Source organism: Oryx dammah, unplaced genomic scaffold (genome assembly GCF_014754425.2).
Source record: "Oryx dammah isolate SB20612 unplaced genomic scaffold, SCBI_Odam_1.1 HiC_scaffold_2, whole genome shotgun sequence".
In the NCBI taxonomy this organism is placed as follows: domain Eukaryota; kingdom Metazoa; phylum Chordata; class Mammalia; order Artiodactyla; family Bovidae; genus Oryx; species Oryx dammah.
Window position 1 is genome coordinate 167,511,053 of NW_024070186.1, and position 24,502 is coordinate 167,535,554.

The 24,502-nt window shown below is 43.7% G+C and overlaps 1 protein-coding gene across 2 annotated transcripts in view; it reads right to left on the bottom strand.

The window, feature by feature from the left end:
* TXNDC11 (thioredoxin domain containing 11) overlaps positions 1-24,502 on the bottom strand; it is a 58,005-nt gene that overhangs the window by 9,590 nt on the left and 23,913 nt on the right. For both annotated transcript variants that reach the window (XM_040230581.1, XM_040230588.1), the window contains 4 exons: positions 22,767-22,860; positions 8,144-8,256; positions 5,876-6,076; positions 1,366-2,158 (listed from right to left, as the gene is read on the bottom strand). In XM_040230581.1, coding sequence (XP_040086515.1) covers positions 1,366-2,158; positions 5,876-6,076; positions 8,144-8,256; positions 22,767-22,860 — 1,201 coding nt within the window. The remainder of the gene's footprint in view (positions 1-1,365; positions 2,159-5,875; positions 6,077-8,143; positions 8,257-22,766; positions 22,861-24,502) is intronic.

Sequence of the window (24,502 nt, forward strand, 5' to 3'; positions counted from 1 at the left end):
CAAAATAACACAGTGGATGTTTTTGTATGAGGACTTTGACAAATTTTATCATCAACCACAGGACAGAGAACAATAGAACTACATGTTTCAGAGTAGATACAGAAGATGAAAAGAAATCAGAAGATGGCGTCTTTCAGATCACCCTTAAATTCAGGGTGGGCCCATCATCAGCTCACTGAATGCTTGAGTATCAGCACAGGAGGCAGGAAGATCCAATCAACGCTTACTTTAAAAATACAGGCTTGTTTCATTTTAAGAAAACTCAGTACACCAAAATGTAACTTCAGGCAACATGAATGAAGAGCAAGGTGTGATATCAAAAGTGGACGCATTTCACTAAGTGACTATTCACGGGGTTCCTCGACACACTCGGGAAGCTTCACGTTTTAGTATATAATTTGATGTAGGAAAAATAAATCACCACTTACATAAGCCTTTTCAAACGTGTCTAATGTAGGAAACAAGCTTCACCTGGACTTAAAAGACAGCACCTAAAGTGACTAATATTTAAGGGTTTTGAGTTTCTCACTTTCATGCTCTCCAAAGCTTGAAAACGAAAGGCTGCCCTCCCCACCACATTCCTCCTGTCTCCACTTGGCAAACACTGGCTTTCCCCCATGGTTCCAACGAGGCTGAACTAACACAGCTTTTGAATTCACACTTCCTTGTGTGCACATCAAGGATGTCAGTGAAGCCCTGGGAACAGGACGCGTGGGCTGGGTCACTGCTGCTGCCAGCTCTAAGGGCAAGCTCACGGTGCTTTCCCAGAATGGTGATTTACCCTCTTCCCACTCCCGCCCCCAAAGTGGGTCTTGCTGGTTTGCAGTCCGACACTTGTTTATTGCACTTGACAATTGCTTGTTACCATCTAGGCACCCAAGGTCATAGCAGTATTCTTCAACTTGCTAAAAAGGAGCAGCAGAACAAATTAGGTCTGGTAGCCCTGATATGTAGTTAAACCTGCAAGACAAAAAGGGGGCCAGGCGGTTCTATCATTCCACTGCTTTCTGTGAAGCGCCTGCCAGGGCTGTTCATCAGCCAGGGGAGTTACCGCCAGATCCAGTCGCCACCACCCTGTCCGTCACTGTGGCCAGGTTCCCACCTTGGAAATGCGGCAGGCACTGCCAATCTGGGATGCTGGACTCTTGGCCCCAAGGGCTAAGTGACCAACTTATCCAGAATTTGGAGTTAGGGAGTTTCTGTTTCATTTAATGCACAAAATTAGCTTCTTTTAAAATTACGACTGCAGCGTGAAGATTTAAAATGAGCTAGTAAGAGCCAACCGTCATGAGATCCCTGAATAACAGTCGCCTATGGAAAGTTAAGCAAAGCGTTAGGCTTGGGGAAGGTAATGGCCCATGGTACCTAGGGTGAGCTTCACAAGAGCCTGTTTTGGATCCAAGATATAGTGAGACTCTTCCTTCACGTCAACGATTGCAGCAAACTCCTTCACCCGCGTGGTGCTCGGAGCGCCCAGCCTCTCCGCGTACAACCAGAACAGGTTGGAGTCCAGAAGGTAGATGTTTAGGGTCTTGTTGGTTCTGCAGCTCAGGCCTGTGAAGCTCGAGCTGTTCGTCTCCAGTTCAGGAAAGAGATACCTGTTCTCCTCAATGTGAGGAACAGAGCCCGGGCTCTCAACCTCGTACTTCTTCTCTAGGGAAGAAAATGCAGTGGGCGGGGTTTCAAAGACACCTTGTTCAGAATCAATGAAGCCCGCTACGCCCCTGTTTATGGTCCTGCAACATGCAGTGTAGTAGCTGAAAGGGCTGTAGAAACTTAGAAAATTGCTGCATTCTATGCTGTCTGATGCCACATGATAAAAGGTCTGCTCCTTGAGGTAGAAAGAATCCAGAGCTGCTGCCATCTCGAAGAAGCTGCACTGGGGCATGCTGACCGAGCTTGGCCTGAGGCCACCAGCTGTCTGGTTGACACACAGTTCACACACATTGTGGGTTCTGGAGATGGAGTGCCACCGTGGCAGCACCACCGTGTTGCAGCAGGGTGACGCCGTTATCAGCGGCGGGTCCGAGAGGCGGGCTGGGGGCTCAGGTGCCAGGGACTTGAACGCCGGGGCGTCCACTCGCCTCAGGTGCTGGAGGAGCCGCTCCACCACCTGGTCCCCGTGACAGTTGTTGTACTCCAAGGCCACTTCGGTGATCTGAAACACAGGGTGGAGCTCGTGAGAGGCGTGGGGTGGGGTAGGGAACCAAGGGACTGACCCCAGGGCTCACAGGCCTAGAGAGCATCCTGTCTGATTCAGAAGGAAGAGCCCTGGCCGGAAACAGCAATAAACAGGAAGCTGTCACACCTAGAGCTATTAATAGAAGGGTCTGGGTCACATTTCAGATCATGTCACTCTGTTAACAAATACTGAACCACGTGTTCAGAGATAGAAGGGGTCTTAGAGGGAGATGTCTTAGCCTATCACGTGATGGGGTGAAGCGGCTCACCCCACAAGACACATCTGGGTTGTCGAAGAACCAGGAACAGAATCTAAGTCTGAACACCTAGCTGAGTCACTTTCCTTTACATCCTTAAACTCCTCCAGAGGAGGTCTTCATTCTTCCTCTTAAATATAACAGTCTAGCCTAAAAAAACTTGCCAAGCACCTAACGAGAAGATCAACTATTTTCCGGCATCTATGTTTCCAAATAAATTAATGCACCAGAGGAGCCCACAAATTCAACCTGTTCCAAACCGTACTCCTCCATTTTGCCTTCCTGCTCCTGCACCAACCTCTCTGGAAAATGGCACCATCAAATCAGAAACATCAGCCAGCCCTCAGTTCCTCCTCCGAGTCACTCACACCTCCAGTCCAGCCAGCTTGGGCAGTATCCTTTTGCATCCCCACGGCCACTGCCTCGACTCGGCCTCACTCCTCTCAGACCGCCATTCTCTCCCCCCGCCCACTGAGCCTCCACACTGCCACCCCTTATTTTTAAAAATACCACCCAAAGCATGAGGCTCCTCTGCCAAACGGCATTCAATGGCTCCCCTTATCTAGAGGGTAAAACCAAACACAGTCTGACCCGAGTCTGCCTTTCTGGTTGGTCAGAGCCTCCTCCACCTGACAAACCTCAACACTCTCCCCAAGACCCTACACCAGTAAAGGTGACCCCACCCCAACCTGGGGAGAGGCAGGGTCCGCATTTTTACGGTCCGGAAGTCCTTCCCAGAGAGCCTCACAATTGTCTGTCGAGACACCCCTCTTCCCCACAGGCTCAGGAATCCTCACGGGCAGGACTGGGCTTGCTTTATCCTGCTGTCCCCTCGACCCTCGCCCAGAGCCAGGCTCGTAACAAAGGCTCGATAAATACCCGGTGAACGGAAGGCATCTCAGGGGAATGTACACACTCCCTGAGACCAGTGTTAGCCATTTAGATTCAAGTTGCATTCTAGGACTCTTCCATTTCCAAACTCAGGAGCTTTCACCACCCAACACCACCCCAGTTTAATGCAAAAGACAAGCAAGTTATTCTAATCCAGAGCCACTCATACTCCCTAAAACAGAACTGTGCTAACTTAAGTCAAATCTTGCGATGGTTAGTTAGTTAAAGGGTGTTAAGTCACTCAGGATTTTGTTTCATTAAAGAGGGTGCGTGTGTGTGTGCGCATGTGTGTAAAAACCATTTAGTAAGTACTTTTCCAATTAAAAAGAAAACCCATATTTTATAACACATGATACTTATGCTGCTGCTACTGCTGCTAAGTCACTTCAGTCGTGTCTGACTCTGTGTGACCCCATAGACGGCAGCCCACCAGGCTGCCCCATCCCTGGGATTCTCCAGGCAAGAACACTGGAGTGGGTTGCCATTTCCTTCTCCAATGCGTGAAAGTGGAAAGTGAAAGTGAAGTCGCTCAGTTGTGCCCGACTTTTAGCGACGCCATGGACTGTAGCCCACCAGGCTCCTCCATCCATGGGATTTGCCAGGCAAGAGTACTGGAGTGGGGTGCCATTGCCTCCTCCATATGATACTTATTCCGTATGATACTTATGGACAGAGTTAATTTAAGACACATGTTTGTACAAAAAAACAAATTGTTCGAATAGTTCTTGGGCATAAAAAAGGTTACTTTAGATGATAAAACCAGTGTTTTGGTCCCCTCTCCCACACACACATGTACACACAAGAACATCTCAGCCCTTCTTAAAGGGTAAGGCTCTGACAGCACATTATACTGAAAAGTTCAAGCCTATGTGATTAATAAAGAGCCCAGCTGCCCTCTTGCCCCATCTGGGTACTGCTTTATATTCAAAGACATAACAGATCACCACCCCCAGGCCCCCACCAAACCCACAAAAATTCAACTACAGTCAGCCCTTCATATCCTGTATCTGCAATTCAAACATGGATCAAAAATATTTTGGGGAAAAAATTCCAGAAAACAAAGTTTGAGTTTGCTGCACACAGGCAACTATTTACACAGCATTTATATGGTATTGAGATGTACAAGATGGGGGTTTGATCCCTGGGTCAGAGAGATCCCCTGGAGGAGGGCATGGCAACACACCCCAGTATTCTTACCTGAGAAATCCCCAGGACAGAGGAGCCTGGCAGGCTATGGTTCAAGGGGTTGCAGAGAGTCAGACACGACTGAGCAACTAACACTGTCACTTATACAGTATTAGGTATAGGTATTATAAGTAATCTTAGAGGTGATTTAAAATATACAGGACAACGTGTATAGGTTATATGTAAATGCTATGCCATTTCACAATACAGAACTTGAGCATGTTTGGAGTTTGGTATACGCGGGGGTCCTGCAACCAAACCCCCATGGATACCAGGGGATGGCTGGTTGAAAACCCCACATTTACTAGAAACAACTTTAAGAACTCTTAATACTAGAGCGTCTTAGTAAAGTAAGAGTGTCTTAGTTCACAAAATAACTGTGTAGTGAAGATTTTCCAAAGAAATGAAATCTTATTACTTCAAGTCCTCCCTAGTCAGAGAATCGGCAGAGCCATTTCACTTCCTCTTCCTCCTCTAAGCTACGGGAGCAGTGTCCACTCAGAAGGCCCCCACAGGGATGAACCATGTCAGCAAAGAGGCTCCAGAGCAGCCTCTGGAGGGGCCTGGCCTGGTGAGGGTCCTGCCTCCCCGTTCCCTCAGGAAGGCTCCTGAGAGGGCCTGGGAGAAGCAGCATCTGGTGAGCCTGGCCAGTGGCTCACGGATTCTCTGAAATTGGTTTTGGCCAATTAAGGGATCCTGGAGGGAAGGAAAAAATTAAATCCCCAGTAAAGCCAACTGAGCAATCCCAGGCGCTCTCTGCTGATTGTTATTGCTCTAAGTGCCCCCAAACAATCCATACATAAAATAAACTCACACCCAGAGACAGGCAACGCATGCAAAAGAGGCAGGCGGGAGGGGCTGACTTCTGATGACGATCGGCTCCAAAAACCACTCTGTGAGCCACAGAAGGGTTAGGAAAATACGGGATCCCAAGGTCACCTCACCACTGCTGGACTGAGCGTGGTCAGGGCGACCAGCCTGGCCAAATGCCTGTGATGACAACACCCACAAGGCCACACTAAACCCCGCCTGTCCTGTCCACCCCCTCCACACCTCTCCCGAACATCAGTCGCCGCAGCAAGAGGGAACCTGGCCCATCTCCAAAGAGGCCTGGTTTGACCGCCCTGTCTGCTCTGCCTCACCCAGACTTGAGACAGTCAGTAACGTGGCCGGAGAGGCCATGGTGGGTCCCAACCAAGAAGGCACAGGCTCTCCTGCCCACTTACAGGAAGAAGTGACACCACGAAACGCAGCAGCCACTGAGTAAGGGAAACCACTCCGATCGTGGAACGAGAGAAGCCTTTAAGTCAATGAGGTTCGCCTGATGCTTCTGAGACGTCTCTTCCCACTGTGGCTCTTACCTCATCTATCAAAGGGTGACTCTCGGCTAAGGGATTAAAAGGTATGAATACAAAAAGTGCTGGTCCTTTCTTCAGCTCGTTGTTCAGCAGGAGACTCTTGCCGCCGTGCGGCCACAGCCATCGGACAAGCGTCTCTCGGTTGTCTAAGGCCCACTTATAGATGTTCTCGGCGGTGTAGTTGATGACCTCCCTGGGAAAGACCTGGGAAGGACAAACGCGCAGACATAAGAGGCGAGGCGGGATCGCAGCACCACCCCTGCCCGGCCTCAGCCCTCTCTTCACAGGTGAGGAAAACGAGGCTCGGAGTGGCCTGGGCGGCTGCACTCTGGCTCTGCCTCTCCAGACAGGGTGCTTCCTCTCAAGTGGCTTGGAAAGCAAAAGCTGTTGAGAGGTGACTTTCAGATCATGTGATTCACCTTTTCCCTTTAGGCAGAAAAGATGAATTTGTTTATCTATCAACAAATGTTTCCCTGCCTGCTGCTGGCCAACTGTGACCTCTACCTTCCTGCGTAAAGCAATTGCTAAGGAAACAGAAATGATGGAGTCGGGGGTCATTTGACCCTTGGGAAAATCATGTTTCCCTTGTCCCTGGGGACTCTCTGTTAGGACAGAAGTGTGTATCTGCCTTGCTCACCTGTCTCCCCCACCCCCGTCCCCCGCCACAGGGACTAGAACACCTGGCACAGAGCAGGAACTCAACACATCTTTGCATGAAACCCTGAGTGACCCAGAACTTGCATACTAGGCCACGGATCATACTTTACGTGTACAGAATTAAGGAGAGACATACCTCGTGTTTTTTGCTTTGTTTTTCTCTAACGAAGTATGTCAACATAAGATTATTTTTGAAATTCCAATGATATAAATTACAGAGTTTAAACAAAAAAACCCCCAAAATGCTTGGAGAGTTCCACAAAATAAGATATTTTATACTTCCCCAAATAGAGGTTTAAATTGACTTATAACAAGATGTCCACTGCTTTTACTTAAAAAAAAAAAAATACTGGTATTCCATTAATATTTCATTTGCTGAAAGGAATTCTGCTGCTCTGTCAATGAGCCACCCAAAACTATGGCATTGACACCATGAATTCAGTATCTTCAGTATCTTTCTCACAGTCCTACCTTCTTTTCGCCATCTATTTTAAATTTCTTTCTCAGTACCTATTACTATACATGAACATGATATATGTTGCTTGTAAAGCATGTTGCAAAAGAAGGATGAAGGAAAATGATAGACAGCGCAGAAGCAGATGAAATCTAAAGAAACTTAAGACAGAGGCACAAGAATAGGTGGGCGGCAGGAGAAACCATCAGATTTTGATTCCCAGAGCGGGATGGTGGGAGGTGGAAAAAAATGTTAATTGTCTTCATGAACATTTCTATCTGGAAAACAAGGAATATATTTGACTTTGGGAATATAAACTGCAAGGAGTAAAGCCATCTGGGTTACTAGAGAAAGGCAGAAGCCAGGGAGACTGGCCACAGGGGGCGCCCCTCAGCAGTCCCTCCACAGGCAAGAGCCTTGTACGCTGAGCTGAGGGGAACGTGGGTTTAAAGGCTGGGCACACTGGGTACGGGGGTTCGGGTTCTCATTCGACCTGCAAGTCCCTGACGCTGGCAATGAAGTTGGAGAGAGAAAACACTGGAGAAAATAAGCTCAGTGCCGGGACTGAGGAAGGGGCAATAAACAGAGCAGAAGCACAGGACCAAGCACAACACAGGCCAGAAGCTCAGAAACAGCCAAGTTGGGGCTAGTCCACCAACAAGCAGACAAAATCAGGGAACAAAGACAACGATGGGAAACTGAGGCGCGCTGGGGCGGGAAGCCACCAGCTTCTCACTGCAACTTGACAAGAACTTCCAAATCCATCTCATCAGCTAAAGGAGAAAAGCGTGTCATGTTGCTACTCTTGATAAATGGAACAAATGAACAAAGGATATCGCCCAGTGGAACCTTAACCTTTGAGAACATGGTCCCAGAGGAACACTTCTCCAATACAGCAATTCTGGAATTTCATCCAAGAAGGAAAGCTAATAAGGCTGCATCAAAATCTAAGAATATAAACAGAATTTCTAGCTGTTAAATCCGAGAGCTCTGGGGCACGGGTTCTCGAAGGGGCTGAGGGGACTCGGTTTGCATATAAAACCATGTGCACTCTCCTAGAGACAGCGTCTACAGATTTCACCCAGTTCTCAAAGAAGTATGTGATCTAAACAAGGTTAAGAACCACTGCGCTAATAGAAACGTGATTTTAAAATACTTACAAGTGATGTGTTGAAATGTCTATGTAAATACACACTTCCAGAGTGTACTAAGGATACCAGTTTCGCAAGATGCTTATTTGTGATAACCCCAAATCGTACTGTTCCTAGGTAATCTGAAACAGAAAATTTTCCTTTATTAAAAAGAAAAAGCCTATGCCTTAAAACAACCACAAAACCCAACGATCAAATCTTGACACACAAATTTCCCCGGAGCAAAGTTCTTTTTGGCCACCTAGCCTAGACCGCAAAGGAGGAGCCGAAGAAACCACCTCCTAAAACAGATCGCACGTCTCCTCCCGAGTACCTGCCTCTGACTAGGACCTGCGCTGTTTCAGTCCCTGTTCCCCTACTCACAAGCCTCACCTGAGAGCCTAGGCACATGCTATTCTCTCTGTCTGGACATTTCCATGCCAGTTCCTTCTCATCATTCAGATCTCGGCTCCCACCCCACCTTCTCTGAGAAGGCTTCCTTGACCACCTGCTTCCAGGCAAAAACACTTGAAAGGATGGTCTGTTAGGGGACACCAAGGCTCCCTCCTGACTCAAGCCTTCTCTTTACCATTACTCTAAGCTTTTAACAGCACTTACTAACATTTACATAATCCTACTGATTTATTTAGATCTTCTTTGATCCAACTTCCTCTTAAAACCTTGTTTATTGCTGTTTATCCCAGCATCTACAGCAGCATCTGGGCACATGTGTATTGATCTCTGGAGCAATAAATGTTAGTTACATGAATCAATCTAGTATATACAAGGAACTCATATGAATTAGTAAGAAAAATAAAAGTTAAAAATGGGCAAATCACAGGAAAGGAAACGTAAGAGGCTAACTGTGCACTTAACCTCGCTATTTGGGAGGAAAGCAAATGAAAACACAATTGCCACTTTTCACTTTCAAAATGCCCCAGATCTGAGACATAGGAAGTACCAGATATTGATGACCAGTAAAGAAATGAGTGCTCTGCTGCAAAGCTGGTGGAAAACGCAGACTGGCAGCCACCTGGGAGAGCAATCTGCTGTGCTGTCCACGATGGAACCCAGACACGGCCCACAGCCCCCGATCTGCTTTTTGGTGCCCACACATGTGCCCTGAGAGTTATACCCAAGGGCAGTCACCAAGGAATTGCCTGCAGATGTTGAAAACAGTGGGGCAGGGCAATCTATACAGCCTGAATAGATTTTCTAAGACACATGTGAGTAAAAAAGCAAAGACACAGTGTACCTTTTATGTGGAAAAATCCCTCACACTTATAAAGTATGTTTCTACAGGCACATATGGTTACAAATGTATACAGAATCTGAAAGGATAATAAAAACTGTTTTGTGTTGGGGGTTGGAGATCCAAGGGGACTTGACCCTTATGTGTGAAGCGTTCTTTTTCCCCCTAAGGAGTATATTTAATGTAATATTTGTGTGATTAAAAGTTGACTAAAATATATAGTATTAAAAGAGAGTGGATAAAACGATGCAGGAAAAGGTACATTTTTTCCTACCCCCTTTCTGCTTTACTAGCAGATGTTAATTAAAATATCAGTTAAACACTGTGTGCTACACTCAGTCGTTCGGTCATGTCTGACTCTTTGTGACCCCATGGACTGTAGTCCGCCAGGCTCTTCTGTCCATGGAATTTTCCAGGCAAGAATACTGGAGTGGGTTGCCATTTCCTTCTCCAGGGGGTCTTCCTGACCCAGGAATAGAATCCATGTCTCTCGTGTCTCCTGCATTGGCAGGTGGATTCTTTAGCACTGCGCCACCTGGGAAGCTCTGACTCTATCTTATGAAAATTAGTCAAAATCACTTTAAACTGTCCTGTGCACAGAGATGTTCACTGCATCATTATTTACAGAGGAAAAAAAAACAAAAACAAAACAACTTTAAATGTTACCAAGTGATATCTAAGTAAACACACGAAGCTTCTAGGTTACTCACACCAGCCCACCTTCCAGCAGGGGCAGCCTCTTCCTCTCGGAGGAGGAGTGGCTACTGAGGACGAGGCAAGAGTGACCATGTCCCTCACACCAGGCTGGACAATCTAACACAAACCTGATGAGCTGAAAATGCCACAGAACCAAAGAAACACAGGAAGCATAAGCCCAACATGACAGGAAAGGCTTATATATAGGGTGGATGGCAAAGGGCGGGGCGGGGTGGGCAATGGGAGCCAGAGAATAGGAGTGAGGCAGCCTAACCTTCCTCTCAGCACCAGACTTAGAACTACAGCAACGTTTCACAGCCTTCACGATCAAAACCTAGACTCATTACACCAGCCACTGCGTGGGGATCCAATGTGGAACACAAGCACCAACAGATAAACCTGCTGCTGCTGCTGCTGAGTCACTTCAGTCGTGTCCGACTCTATGCGACCCCAGAGACGGCAGCCCACCAGGCTCCCCCGTCCCTGGGATTCTCCAGGCAAGAATGCTGGAGTGGGTTGCCATTTCCTTCTCCAATGCATGAAAGTGAAAAGTGAAAGTGAAGTCGCTCAGTCGTGTCCGACTCTTCGCAACCCCATGGACTACAGCCCACCAGGCTCCTCCACCCATGGGATTTTCCAGGCAAGAGGACTGGAGTGGGGTGCCATCGCCTTCTCCGAGATAAGCCTGACGGCACTGCAAATACCGCACACCTCAGTGAGGGGGTGGTGGTGGGTGAGGTCAAAGAACTGAACCAGAGAAGAGCTGCAAACAGCATCTTGACTGGATACTGTCAGGACAGCGAGAGCCAGGCTTCTCAGAGAAGGAGAAAGAAGTTACATATGAAGAGAGGCAAGTTAAAGTAAACTCTGCAGTGTTAGACTGGAATCAGAGGAAATTAAAATAAACTTACAACTTTTAGTATAAACTTATGACTTAAGACACAGATAATAGATACAGAACAGAGGCATGCATGTGCGTAGGAATAAACACATATATGTCTGAGCTCTCTGCCTGCTGAAAGGGCCTAGAAGTAATGACACTGAATATCAAGAAGCCCCAGATCTGGGTTTCTAAATGTCATCCTCCAATAAAAAGAATCCAGGGCTTCTTGGAAAAGAAGTTGATCCCAGCGCTGGGGCAAAGGCAGTACAAGATGAGCCTGAAACATCTTGTTGAGTCAGGAAAGAAGTGCTCATAAAAAGAGGAAAATTTGTTCAAGGGACACAGCCACCAACCCAAGACACTAACGGCCAAAGCCGGAACAATCTGAGCAACAAAATAAACAATCAGTATTTTTCAACAGTGTCCATGTCATGGAAAGTAAGAAAAGAGTGAGGAATTGTCATAGGAGGAGACTAAGGAGAAAAAATAATTAGCTGCGATGCAGGATCCCAGACTGAATCCTGGAACAGAAAACAGACGTTACTGAAAACAATGGCAAAACTCAAATAAGGTCTGCGGTTTACAGACCTTCACACTGGACCAATGTTAATTTCTTAGTTTTGACAAAAGCACCACCACAAATGGTTAAATCATGTTAACACTGAGGGGAGCTAGGTGAAGGTAGAACGTTAGGAAACTCCGGATCCATCCATCCGTGCAACATTTCTGCAGCTATAAAACTGGTTCAAATTTGAAATTAAAAAAAAAAAGTATAACACGTAAGTTCAGATTCCAAAGGTGCTGGAAGAAAAAGCAGGACCCAGGAGGGAAAATGCACCGGTAGGAGCCAACACACCACCCTCCATCCAGCAGGAGGCTCATTCTGGCAGACCGCCACCGATCCAGAGAGGGGTGAAGGAGAAGCAGCCAGTAGGAAACTCATCTGAGAGTCCGCCAAAGTCACCAACATGATTTACTGGAGCAGAGGAATCAAGAGGGACAGTTTAACTCAAAAGCTGAAAGGGGCCATTCAAAAACCAGCTTAGCTGCATTCGTAAGAATGGACAGCCGCCTGCACGTGGCAGATTTTAACATGCCCAAACATATTACAATTTCAAAACTTTATTTTTCACATGGAAATTTACAAGAATCACACCTTTTAAAAGTCCCTTCAGATAGTGGAAATCTTGCTGGAAGAAGCAGTTTATCTGTGCAGTCTCCTGTGTATAAGGAGCACTTGAATTAGCAGGCGAAGTTCACAGTGTAAGAACAACACACGAAAATAACACTTCTCATCTCCACATCCAGAACATTCTGTCAGGCAGGGCTCCAGCGCTTTCTACAATAGGGGTCTTTGTCAGTTAAAAACGAATAATTTTGTCCCAAAATGAATGGAGCTTTAATATTTTAACTGAGGATTCTGAGTGTACTGAATAATAAGCAAATTCAGAACCATGCTCTTCCCTCCCCATCAGTGAGTCCAACAATGGCATGATCCTATTAAATTAATAATAATAATAAAGTTTTAATAAATGCTGTTAGCCAGGTAACCGGCCGACTACAGTCTATTAACCATCCAGGGAAAGGTGTCAGAAAGACTACTGCAACATGCAACAACATCCTGAGAGAACATCTGGGTGAAAGCAGGAGTTACTGAGCAGTTCCTGTAGCTGGTCACACAGACATCAAGATGACCACAGCAAGAAGACTGGCTTGTCTACTGTCTGCTACAAATAGCAGGTCTGTGGTCTGAGTCCTTGGTCTGGTCTCTCTTAGCTACATGGCAACCTACTGGGCACACAGCCGCCGCTAGGCTCCCCATGAAACTAGGGATGAGTGGAACAAATATATCATGGTGCTTCACTGTTTGCGTGCTTTGAGGAACAAACAGCCTTGCTTGGATCCATGAAGCCTTGTCTATTTTCAGCACTTATTGCAGGTTTACCCCTTGCTACCTTTCATGAGCTTGGGGTTCTTTTCCGTCACTCACAGAATGCTCTACCCCTGCTTCCCTTAGCCCTCTGGGTGGAGCTTTCACTGACCTTCCACACACCACTTCACCATTTACCTCCTGGCAACCACCAAGGACACATCGAGAATGGAAAGATCTGAAACTCCATCTGGTCTCCACTCAGACTCATCTGGCTCACTTGTGATCTTTCTGGTGTGCATCAGGGGTTTTGTTTTTGGTCACTGCATAATGTTTTAATATCAGACTACTTTTATTGCTTAAAACCACTGCTTTAAATTCAATTTTTAACATTAAAACTTCAGTTCCCTATTAAGGTAAACTGCATACATTCTGAGGCAAGACCTCAGTGAGGCAAAATATTAAAATTCTCAAACATTCCTGAAAAGAACAAAAATTAGTTCCTTTTGTTAGCAAAAGGTATTTTGTTTCCCTTTTATTGAAGTATGCTTGATTTATAATCCAGTATGAGTTTCAAGTGTACAGCAAAATGATTCAATTTTATTTTATTTTTTTTTTCAGATTTTCCACTAATAGATGTTTAACTGCTTTCAAATTAGTAATAAAAATCTTGCCAAAAGCAAAGCTACACAATTCACACTCACCAACTAACAGACTACCAGGAGGACACTGAAGCATTAGCTCAAGGAGGTGCCTACAGGAGACTCAGTATCTTAGGATATAATTGCTTTATCCCAGGACATCGGGATAATAAGCCCTAGGTCCTAAGTGCATGGTCCTAGGTGGTAGCAACTAACCACGAGTGGCTATCGAGCACTTGAAATATGAGCAACTGAGGGACTAAACTTTTTGCGTTATTTGACTTTACTTAATCTAATTTGAAAGTGATACTCAACTCAGTTATAAGGAAACATTCAAAAGATGAGTTTGTAACCTTAAACTAATATCATATTATAAATAAACCATATTTCAATAAAAATAAATACACAAAATGAAACAATATAAAACTATTTGGTATGTAAAACACTTTTTCAGCTGTAAATTGTATGAAATCTAAATACAGATCAAGTATATCTAATGAACATTTAGCATCTGAATTGAAGTGTGCTGTTACATATAAAAGACTTGGTTAAAAAAATGTAAAATATTTCAACAGTTTTTATGTTGATTACATGTTGAAAATGCTAATAATTGGGGTACACTGGGTTAAATAAAATATAAATTATTCAATTGATTTCACCTATTTCTTCTTCAATTTTAAGGCAGCCACTAGAAAATTTTAAAATATCTCTGTGGTTCATGTTGAAGTTCTACTGAACTATGCCAAGGTGACCACGACGAAAAAGGAAGATTCATGTAACTCAGGAAGAAGATTGGCCTCAGATAAGTCCAGCAGCCAATAAGCCTTCGTAATGGACAGTTATCTGGGAAGGACACATAAGACAAAGATGTTTTTTATGAAAACCTCTCTAAATAGCAGAGAATGGTTATTTTTAAGAATGTGTCCCACTCTTTGCTGCAGAAAGGAAAAAGTGGGGCTCTCGACCTTGTGACTCCAGGGATAAACGGCCGAGCTTCTGAAGTTCTCTCAGAGGTCTACATTAAACAGCATCTGGTGTCCTACAAAGTAAGGTACCCAAGGATACATTGGAAGAAGGAGCAGACATGCTGGAACTGAATGGAAACTTTCACCTCAGGACCAGCCATCTGCTCTCCAGGAGGCTTCTGCGTGAGCTAATCTCTCAGGGATCCCAGGGCAAAATGGAACACCAGGTTGGGAAAAATACTGATAGAGAATACTGCTAACAAATAAACCATGATATTCTTCAAAACGGACTGAGTACCACTGGGTTAAGTCCCGTAGATTTTAACCTACATGGCTAAGAAGTTATTCACTCCCTGGGAAAACTTCTCTCAATTCTTTACTCTGGGAAGTGGTCACATTCCCAAAGGCAAAACCTGTACTGTGGTCCCTTCCATGCCGCCAACAATTCTCACTTTACTCTATACTCTGACATTTTTATTAACTTCTGCTTTCCCACTCTTCTTTCCAAGGTTTGGACAAGGAAGAAAAAGGAAGACGACAGGATTGTGTTAACAGGGATAACAACAGCCCCTCCGAGGTTACTTAGGGTTTCCACTGTCATGGCTCGGCATCAGCCACCGGATGATGACTTCATGCACTTCCAAAGCTACATGCATTCATCAAAATAAAAAAATATGCAAAAAGATGCAACTGTACAGAAATGTTTGTCTTCAGCGCATGAACTATAGCTATGGCTGGCATTTTCCCCCAGAAATGTGACTCAGAGATTTGTTACACTGTCAATTTCTTTTTTTTTTTTTTTGGCTGTGCAGCATGGCTTACTGGATCTCAGTTCCCCAACCAGGGACTGAACCCAGCCCACGGCAACGAAAGCACAGAATCCTGACCACCGGGCAACTCCCTCAAAATCCCAAGCACAAAGCAATTATGTAGAAAAAAGTCTGGCATTTGGGCACCACAGACACATTATGCATATGCTGGTGCTTGCCAAAATACTGCTAAACTCCAAGTAAACATATAACTTCTTAGCAGTGATTTTCCTTTTACTTGTGAGTTAGGAAGGAGGGAAAGAAAAACATCATTCCAAATTCATCATTTGAGGGGAACATAAACTATAGAGCTAAACAGGCACTGTCCTATACACTAACATGACTGTAAACACCCTCACACCACTGTTCTCATTTAGTCAGAGCATAATATTAAAATGATCAATTTGAATACAACTCTTGTATGTCTTTCAATTAAGTTTCTCTTAAAAAAAAAAAAAAAGCCTCAGGGAGGGAAAGACTTCACTAAAGAAACATTATCTCCTTAGAAATTCCTCCTCCATCTCCTCTTATGCTGCACTTAGGGTCTAGCATTGGTGTCATTCATATATAGATAGACAGATAGATAGATAGATAGATATTTTAATCATGCTTTACAAAAATAAAAACAATTCTTAGCTACCAGGTCTAAAAAAAAAACAGGCCACGGGCCAAAGCATTTTCAAGCTGAAGTCTCCTTTAGAGGCAACTAGGGCAAAGCTCCCTTACACTGCAGATGGGGAACCTAAAGAGTAAGCTGTGGTCACACAGGACACCTGCCACTAACACCACTAGTCAGGAGAGTCAGTCTCCGACTACAAGTTAAGAAGACGCCACTAACGTCTAGGAGAAAATCAGAAAACAACATTGGTTGCTAAGTGGGAGACACAGCCAAGCAGTGCAACAGGAGTTCCAAGAAAGGAGCCAGTGGATGGAAATCTCCACTCTAAGTCTACAGAGCACCAGATGTCACACTGACTGGGCAATATCTACAACTCCCACAGGACTTCAGCTAGGCCCCCCAAAATTAGGAAGGCAGATACTAACTAGGGAGAGGCACTGCATTTTAGGTAGGATCATGAGCAAAGCCTTGGAGGTGAGAATCACCACCTCCTCATCCCAGGAGAGCAGAGGCAGATGGAGTGATGTGGTTGTGGTTCCTATCGGACTCCTCACTTACTGGACATGACTATATTAAGTCGCTGTTACTACTGTAACAAATTACCCACTAATTTAGTAGCTTTAAAAAATATCTTACAGTTTGGAGGCTGGCGTCTAAAACGGGCCTCATTGGGCTAAAATCAAGGTGTCAGCAGGGAGTGTTCCTTCCAGAGGTTGCAGGGGAGAATCCATCTCCTTGCCTTTCCTACCTTTCAGAGGCTACTTGCATTCCTTGGTTTGTGGCCCCTTCCATCTTCAAAACCAGCAATGGCCAGACAAGTCCTTCTCTCACTGGATCACTCTGACACTGTTCTTTGCCTCTCAATTCTACTTTTAAGAACTGTTCTGATTATCTTGGGCCCATTCAGATACTCCAAGATAACCTCCCTTTCTCAATGTCAGCTGATTAGCAACTTAAATCCACATGCAACCTCCATTTTCTCTTGTCATGCAATGTAATATATTCACAGGTCCTGGAGTTAGAATGTGGGCATCTCTGAGGAGCCACTGTTCTGCCTCACAGTGACCTGGCGTCTGTTAACAACTTTTCCCAAGCCTCAGTCTCCTCAGCTGAGATAGTAACACTGAGAAGGTAACATTCTACTTCAAAGAATGGCAGTGAAGATTGGATCTTCTGGGTAAAGTGCTCTCTGTTCAGCATCAACTTATCATGCTCAATGTTACACAACAAGCAGTCAAGTGGAGGCCAGAGCTGGGTTTGTCTGAACCGAATGACTTCACTATAAGTGTGTGACTTTATTATAGAAGGGGATCCCTGAGAGGTTTTCAAGATTTTAATGTTTTGAGTTCTTTGCCTAGGAGTCTTATTTCAGCTTAAAACAAAAACAAAAAACCCCACCAAAAAACCCCCAACAACCCTGAAAAAATAGGATCAAAAATCAAATCACACACAGACAGGGACTTCCCTGGCGGTCCAGAGGTTAAGAATCCATGCTTTCAATGCAGGGGGCACAGGTTCCATCTCTGGTCTGGGAACTGGGATCCCACGTGCCGCACAGGGTGGCCAGAGAAAATCCCCAAAACAGAACAACAAAAACACATATACATACACGCTCATAAAAAAGGTAAACTTCAAAAAGGTAGAAAATACCACAAAACAATTAGAAAGTAAAGACAGTGAAATTTTTCAAACACACAGGTCCAAGTTATCAAGAGTATCTACAGGTGACCACTAAGCTTGGTTCTGAGCTCTCCACACACTTTTTGCTTCTCTCAGTGCCACCTGTCTTCCACCTCTTGTTCCTCATCCTCACTCTCATTCCTGACTCCTCATCCTCCTGGGAAACCCCGCCCACCTCCAGTCTTCCCTGACCTGACCCGCACACCCCACACCTCCGTGCTCCAACAAAGCCTGCCACAGATGTGTTACTGCACTCGCTCTGTGGACAAGCCCACCTGAGGGCCACGCTATGGGGGCATTATGGATGGTAGGAAGTGTTACTCTTTTTCACAACTGGAGTACAAAGTGGACCCTCCAAAGTTCGCTGAATTAGTAAGTCATGCTTCTGAATCTAATTCAAGAACAGGAATGTCTGGTTTCGAGCTTAGTGCTTATCCAGCAGGGAGTTGATGATGGACAGGGAGGCCTGGCATGCTGCAGTCCATGGGTTCACGAAGAGTCGGACATGACTGAGCGACTGAACTGAACTGAGCAGCACTTACAAGGCTGAGGAGATGTCATAATGGGAATAAAAGTATTTCCTATGAAATATGATCATATCCTTGCTAAAATATTTATTTATTTGTTTCTTAGTTATGGCATGCGAACTCTTAGTTGCAGCCACGTGGGATCTAGTTTTCTAACCATGAATCAACCTGGGCCCCCTGTGTGAGAAGTGCAGTCTTAGCCACTGGACTGCCAGGGAAGTCCCAGCTCCGTGTTTTTTCAATGACTTTAAGAATGTCACTTACAGGATAAGAAAATCTTACCTTTCAGATCTCTTGATGTTGTATAAAGTTTCATAATTTAACAGAAAAGTGCTCCAAAAAAGCTTTATTCATAAAGGGACCTTTTTGTGTCCTGACGGGATTGTCCCAGCAAACAGCAGCACCACAAAACGCCATCTGGTGGAGGAGAGGGACCCTACACTGGAATTACTTCCTCTAATCAATTTCTATTTTAAAAAGGGTTATTTTCTGAAAGTGTTCCTTAGAAGACTAACGTCACAGAGTTTGCTGTCAACTACACTCAGGAATTCCTAAAGGTAAAAGAAGGGAGTTGGTCTTTAGTTAACAGTTCAGTGTCCCCTTTAAGAAACCAGACCCAGAACTCGCTTCAGGCACTTTCAGTCGGTGCCTTTCCCATTAAACTACTACAGACTTTCAGACTATCACTTTATTCACACACAACATAATTCACATATGATGCAGCCTTGTAAAACAAGCATTTACCGTCTTGCCTCCACTCTCTCCCATTTTATGGCAGAGAAACTCAAACACAGAAAAGGTGCATGTTTTGCTCAAGTGTATGGACCCTGCTGGGGCAAACAAAGGCTAAGAACCAGATATCAGCTCCCAGGCCCCTGCCTTCCCCTCAGGAAGCACTGCATCCCTTCTGAAGGTCAAAAGGACAAAATTTCTTGCAAATTTTCTCTTTTAAAAAGGGCACTGAATCATAGCAGAATATAACAACATTTTACCAGAATGCATCTTTACAGTAAATAAATAAGCATAAGACAGGAAAAAAATCAAGTAGGCACCCTAAAAATATCAACCCCTTTATCAAGTTTTCTTTAGGCAAAAGAAGAAAGAGTCTGTCTGCCAAGATCAAGGTGAAAAGGCTTAAAGAGGAAAGGCTTGGCAGTCTAGGAAGAGAGGAAAAGTACAAGGGACCAGCGTCTCAAGGATCTGGAAACACACCCAGAATGCCAGCCCACAGTTAATCATTCAGCACTTTGCAAGGATTAATCAGTAATGAGGGTATGTAAGACCTTTGGGGCTTCACAGGTGGTGCAGTGGTAAAGAACCCGCCTGCCGATGCAGGAGACACAAGAGATATGGGTTCGATTCCTGGATCAGAAAATCCTCTGAAGGAGGGAATGGCAACCTGCTCCAATATTCTTGCATGAAAAATCCCACAGACATAGGAGCCTGGTCAGACATGACTGAGTATGCACGCATGCCAAGACCATTTACAAAAAACTGAAAGGGAGGTTTGAATAAATGAATAATTATGCTGTGAGCCTAGAAAGGGAAGCTAAATTTTATGAAAATGTCAATTACCTCTAAGTCAATATAAACATTTAATAAAACTACCAGCCCAATGTATAGATGGATATAAAAGAATATTTCATAAAACATAAGAACTAAAAGAAGCAGAGTTCAGACTTCACCAGGTACTCATTTACAGAGCAAGAGACGAAATTACATTTAGTCATACAAAAAGGTTTCTAGACCAAGAGAAAACACAGAAAATAGACCCAATTACATGTAAGAAAATATATTTTGGTTAAGCAGGCATCATCAAGATGAAGGATAAAGGAAGTGTTACTCTGTAAATAGTGCTAACTGATTAGTCAGTAAGAAGTGAGGAAAATCAACTGTGCTCTATATTTTAAGCCAAGGTAAACCCAGGCAGCATAAAGAGCTAAATAATTTTAAAATCCAAAGAGAAGAAAGTACACTAATTAGTGATCAGATTTTTAAAAAAATAGATCAAGAAAATGAACCACAGATTTAACTACATGAAAATACAGAACTGCTATATATATAAAAAAAAAAGAGATAAAAGTAAAATGACTAGAGAATAATGGACAGAAATATAACAAAGGGCTACTGCCCACAACCATCTAACAGCAGGGCCAACATAAACTGATGAACTGGCACCCGGATGGAGAGGACACAGGGGACTGAGATGGCCCCTCTCAGCACCCCACCCCCAACACCCAGGCAGAGTGCTTCATATATGGCATATTCTCAAAATATTTGTAGACCAATGGCAAGCTAAACAAACGTTAGAGAGTGTCCTGGCTATTTCTAAGGCAATTAAAAAAAAAAAAAAAATAAGGCAATGGAAAGACATGTGCATTTTATATACGCTCGTGGCCTGGTGAACCAGGACATCTGCTTTCTACCACAACAGTCTAAACACTTCATCAGTTAAGCTCTCTATAACCAAATGTTAAACCGGTCAAATGTTCCTCAGGCCTCAATTTGTGTACACGACAGAAACGTAACAATGACCTAGAATTTACATTTCAAACTGTCTCGTTAAAAAAAAAAAAAGCCTGCATGGTTTTCTCTTACTGAGCATCGGCTATTAATAGTAAGTAAAATAGCATTTGACTTCAGCGTAGGAGGAGAAAGCAAAGATGAAAAACACCCAGATGCCCAAGGAAGATTTACTTTAGGTAATCCTTCACAGTACATATTTCATAGAAATTCATCCTTCCAAATTTGTGTTTTTCTTCTAAAAATGGTTCATTAAAGCTTAAGTGGGAGCTTAGCCACAAAAATGGAGTGAAAAATTATTAAATACAATGAACTCAGTTCTTGCAAAGTCCATAGGCAACAGGATTTTACAAGACCCAGCTAGAGAGGAAGAAATATAGTAAATTTACTATGCTAGATTTATTCCGAGAAGAAATCTGATATAATCATTTGTCAAAATTAGTGATCTGACCGTAAGATTTGTTTTGTACCTTCAGGTAGTCTTAACCCATTTGTTACCCTCCTTGCTTAAAAAAGGAACAAAAAAAAAACTTATTAAAAAAGCTTTTAATAAGTCAACTATATTAGAGAAAAAATGGGAATAAAGACTACTACCTTATATTTGGAAAGATTTTTTCCAAAAGAAGCAATGTTTTGGAAACTTCTGAATGAAAAGGTAATTTAAGATGAAACATTAACACATATTATAAGTTAGCTGGATAACAACACACCCTTTCAAATCTTGAAACGGCTTCTCAAGAACTTGAATGCTGCCATTATTCTAGTGACTAACTCTAGGCTACCCTTTTATACATCATCTTCAAAGGACTTTATTTAGTTTTCTAAGAGGATTTTTGAACATCTATCTGCTTAAGCTTATTTAAGTTGGCAGTATTTTGTCTTCAAAATTCAAACTCTGACTCACTGAGCCTCCTTAGTCACCTGAAGCTGTGCAGCCCAGTCTTAAAGGGGACAGAAGAGACACCTAATGTGACAGGTTGAGTTCCTCTCCCAATGTCCCCTGCGTGAAAAGCATGCACACAGCAGATTCTCTGTGCATAAAGCCTTAAGACAATGTACACAGTAGAATGGCCAATAGTACAGCTGCTTGATGTATTAACAGTGTACGATCACAATACCCCCCCAAATACTGAAGCAATGCAATATCCAGTAACAGGATGATGGCTACTTATTTTGGCTGGCCTACTGAAAGGTCCGTGCGATCACTCATCTGGCAAATAGTGACTGATCCCCTGATATGTGCCAGATGCTGGAGAAAGAACACTAAACTGAAGACACACGGTCCCCACCCGCAGAAACCTCCCAGTCCCAGGAAAACGACAGACAGTAAACAAATCATCTCACAAGGAGACACATCAATATAAACTAGGCTGAGCGCTATGAAAAAAAACAACAAATCTCTCCCCAACGTGGGAGACTGAGGAGGTGCTATTTGAAGGGAATCTGGAGGATAAACAGGGGTTTAAAAGGTGGAGAGCTGGGCCCTGGGCACTGGGGATGAGAGGACACATTTCAGGCAGAAGGGCTGGCACAGCGGCCCCCGTGTGAGGAAGGAGGGTGGAGACTGGCTACCAGGTAAGCGCCCACTGGTCTCGTCAGTGGGATGGGAAGAGGCTTGGACCAGGAGGAGATGAACAGCAGATGAAAGTGTCTAACAGAGAGCTGATTTCAGGTCACAACTGATACAGAGAAAGAAAATGGAGCAACATGAAAAAACAGGCAGGATACAATGTTTAACTTACAAAGCAGGGCTTCAAATAAGATATGATTCAACTATGTAAAAAAACCATGTATATATGGATTTGAGAATAGTGAAGCTAGCCGTAGGCTGATGCTGTAATGTGACATGACTTTCATACAACCAACAATACAACCACTAAAAACTGATCAAAACGTCCAACTCCACACAAAACCAGAGAATATAATAAAATTTAAAGTGCAAAATACAACATTGTAGACACTGTGTGATCAAGCTACATTAAAAAAAAGGCTCGAAACATTTAAGAGACTGTCCTTGAAACAGCGAACAATTCTGTCAATAGAACATAAAACAATGTAATATAAATACAGAGAAAAATAATCAAGAGAACTAAAATGTACAATCACAAAGATAACCTATGCAAAAGTAGATATCAGTATACATACATTTTGGTTAAAGCACTAATGTGTTAATATGAACCCTGTTTACCTTTCTTTAATGAATGCAGTGCTGAGGTGAAGAAGGTCAAATAACCCGGTGGCTGGGGTGAGCTACTGAACTCAAAGTACCCGAGAACTCCAGGCTGTAGAACAAGAGCAGAATTAGGTGGCTGGGGTATCGCTGGTCACTGCATAAAGAGAAATATTTCAAAACAAGAAAGACATGCCGTTACAACTTAACAACTGCAATCTGCTGCATTCCCTTTTTAAAAACCTAACAGAAGCCCATGAAAAAAGTTGCCAGTTAGCACTGACCCTTTCCCTCCATTTAGACGACAGGGTAAGGGATCGAGTTGAGCTGCAGCAGCTTTTACAGGGGCAGTTAGTTCAGAGCTGAAACACCCTAGGCAGGTCTTTCACCCTCTGTGGACAGTTCTCCTATGCCCCTGGTTTGAAACCTCACCATCAAGTTCAAGTACTCACTTGCCTTTGTTTAGCAACTCTAGGCAAACCAGTTCAATGATCTGTTACCTTTCTTACATTTCTTCCTCGACTTCTTCCTCCCCTCACTCCAAACACACCTTCACGCTCACTGGAAATCAGGCTACCCCTGAGTGGCTCCACTGGTGCTCAAGGTCATCCTTCTGGGGCTCCTCCCTCTCCCCCCACTTAGAGGCCAGCATTCCTCACGGGCAACGCTCCTCTCTTGTAAGGTCAGTCTGCGGAGAGCTCTCTTGGTCCTCCACCCCACCTTCCACCTGCTCATTCCATTTCTCTAAGCTTAGAACCGCGCGCCCCTCCATTCTGCCAAACCAATTAACTGTGTTCCACCAGACACATTCTGCTTTCATGTTCAGAATAATTTCTTCCTCCTTAGAGGGCCCCGCGGGCACCATTCTGTCCGACTTTGTTCTGTAACTAAATGTTTCTGAAGCCCAACTGCGAGATCCATGAGCAAAGAGTGCTGGCTGGGAGTCAGGAGACCTAAGCTCAAGCCTGACAGCTCAGTGATTTTGGGTGAACCCTTCAATGTGAAGCTCAGCTTTCTTAACTGGCAAATGGGGACCATTCATCCTGGGGTTACTGAGAAGAATAAGCTTGATGAACATAAAGCACTAGCCAGAGGTAAGGAGTCCTTTCTAGCCCTAAAACACACAACTCTATTTTTAATAAATAATTTTGGAGCTGATGTGATCACTGGGACGAAGACCTAAATAGTAAAATAGAAATTTACCCTGTTGGTAAAGTTTAAAATCAGTATGTTGTACAAAAAAGGAAATTTCTGATCTATAATGGAACATACTATCTTTCAAATCTAAAGCACTTGTTTAATCTAATAAGATTTCATTTTAAATAAATTACTGCTTTTCTTTCTGGTAGAGACCGAGACAGTCAATGTTTAATCTTAATATCAAAATAAAAATCCAACAAATAACTAATTTATTAAACAATTGAGGAAATAAGAAAGTAAAGTTATTGAAACAGGATTTTTTTTTTTTTTTGCTAAATTTTTTAAAATGTTTTCAACAAGCCAATCCAGAATTGGCTCAAAGTAGAACAAAAAACTGTTTGGGTTCCTAATGTTTTAAACCAAGCTATGACGGTGTATCAGCCTTTATACCATGAACTAAGGAAAACAAGACCTTCAGGAATTTCAGTCAATTAATACTGGGTAATACAAGATAAAATGAAAAGTGATGGAAAGAAAATACACCCATTTAAATTTCTTTCACTCTCCTAAATCAAAACCAATTGGAATACACTCATTCTAAATATTAAGAAAGG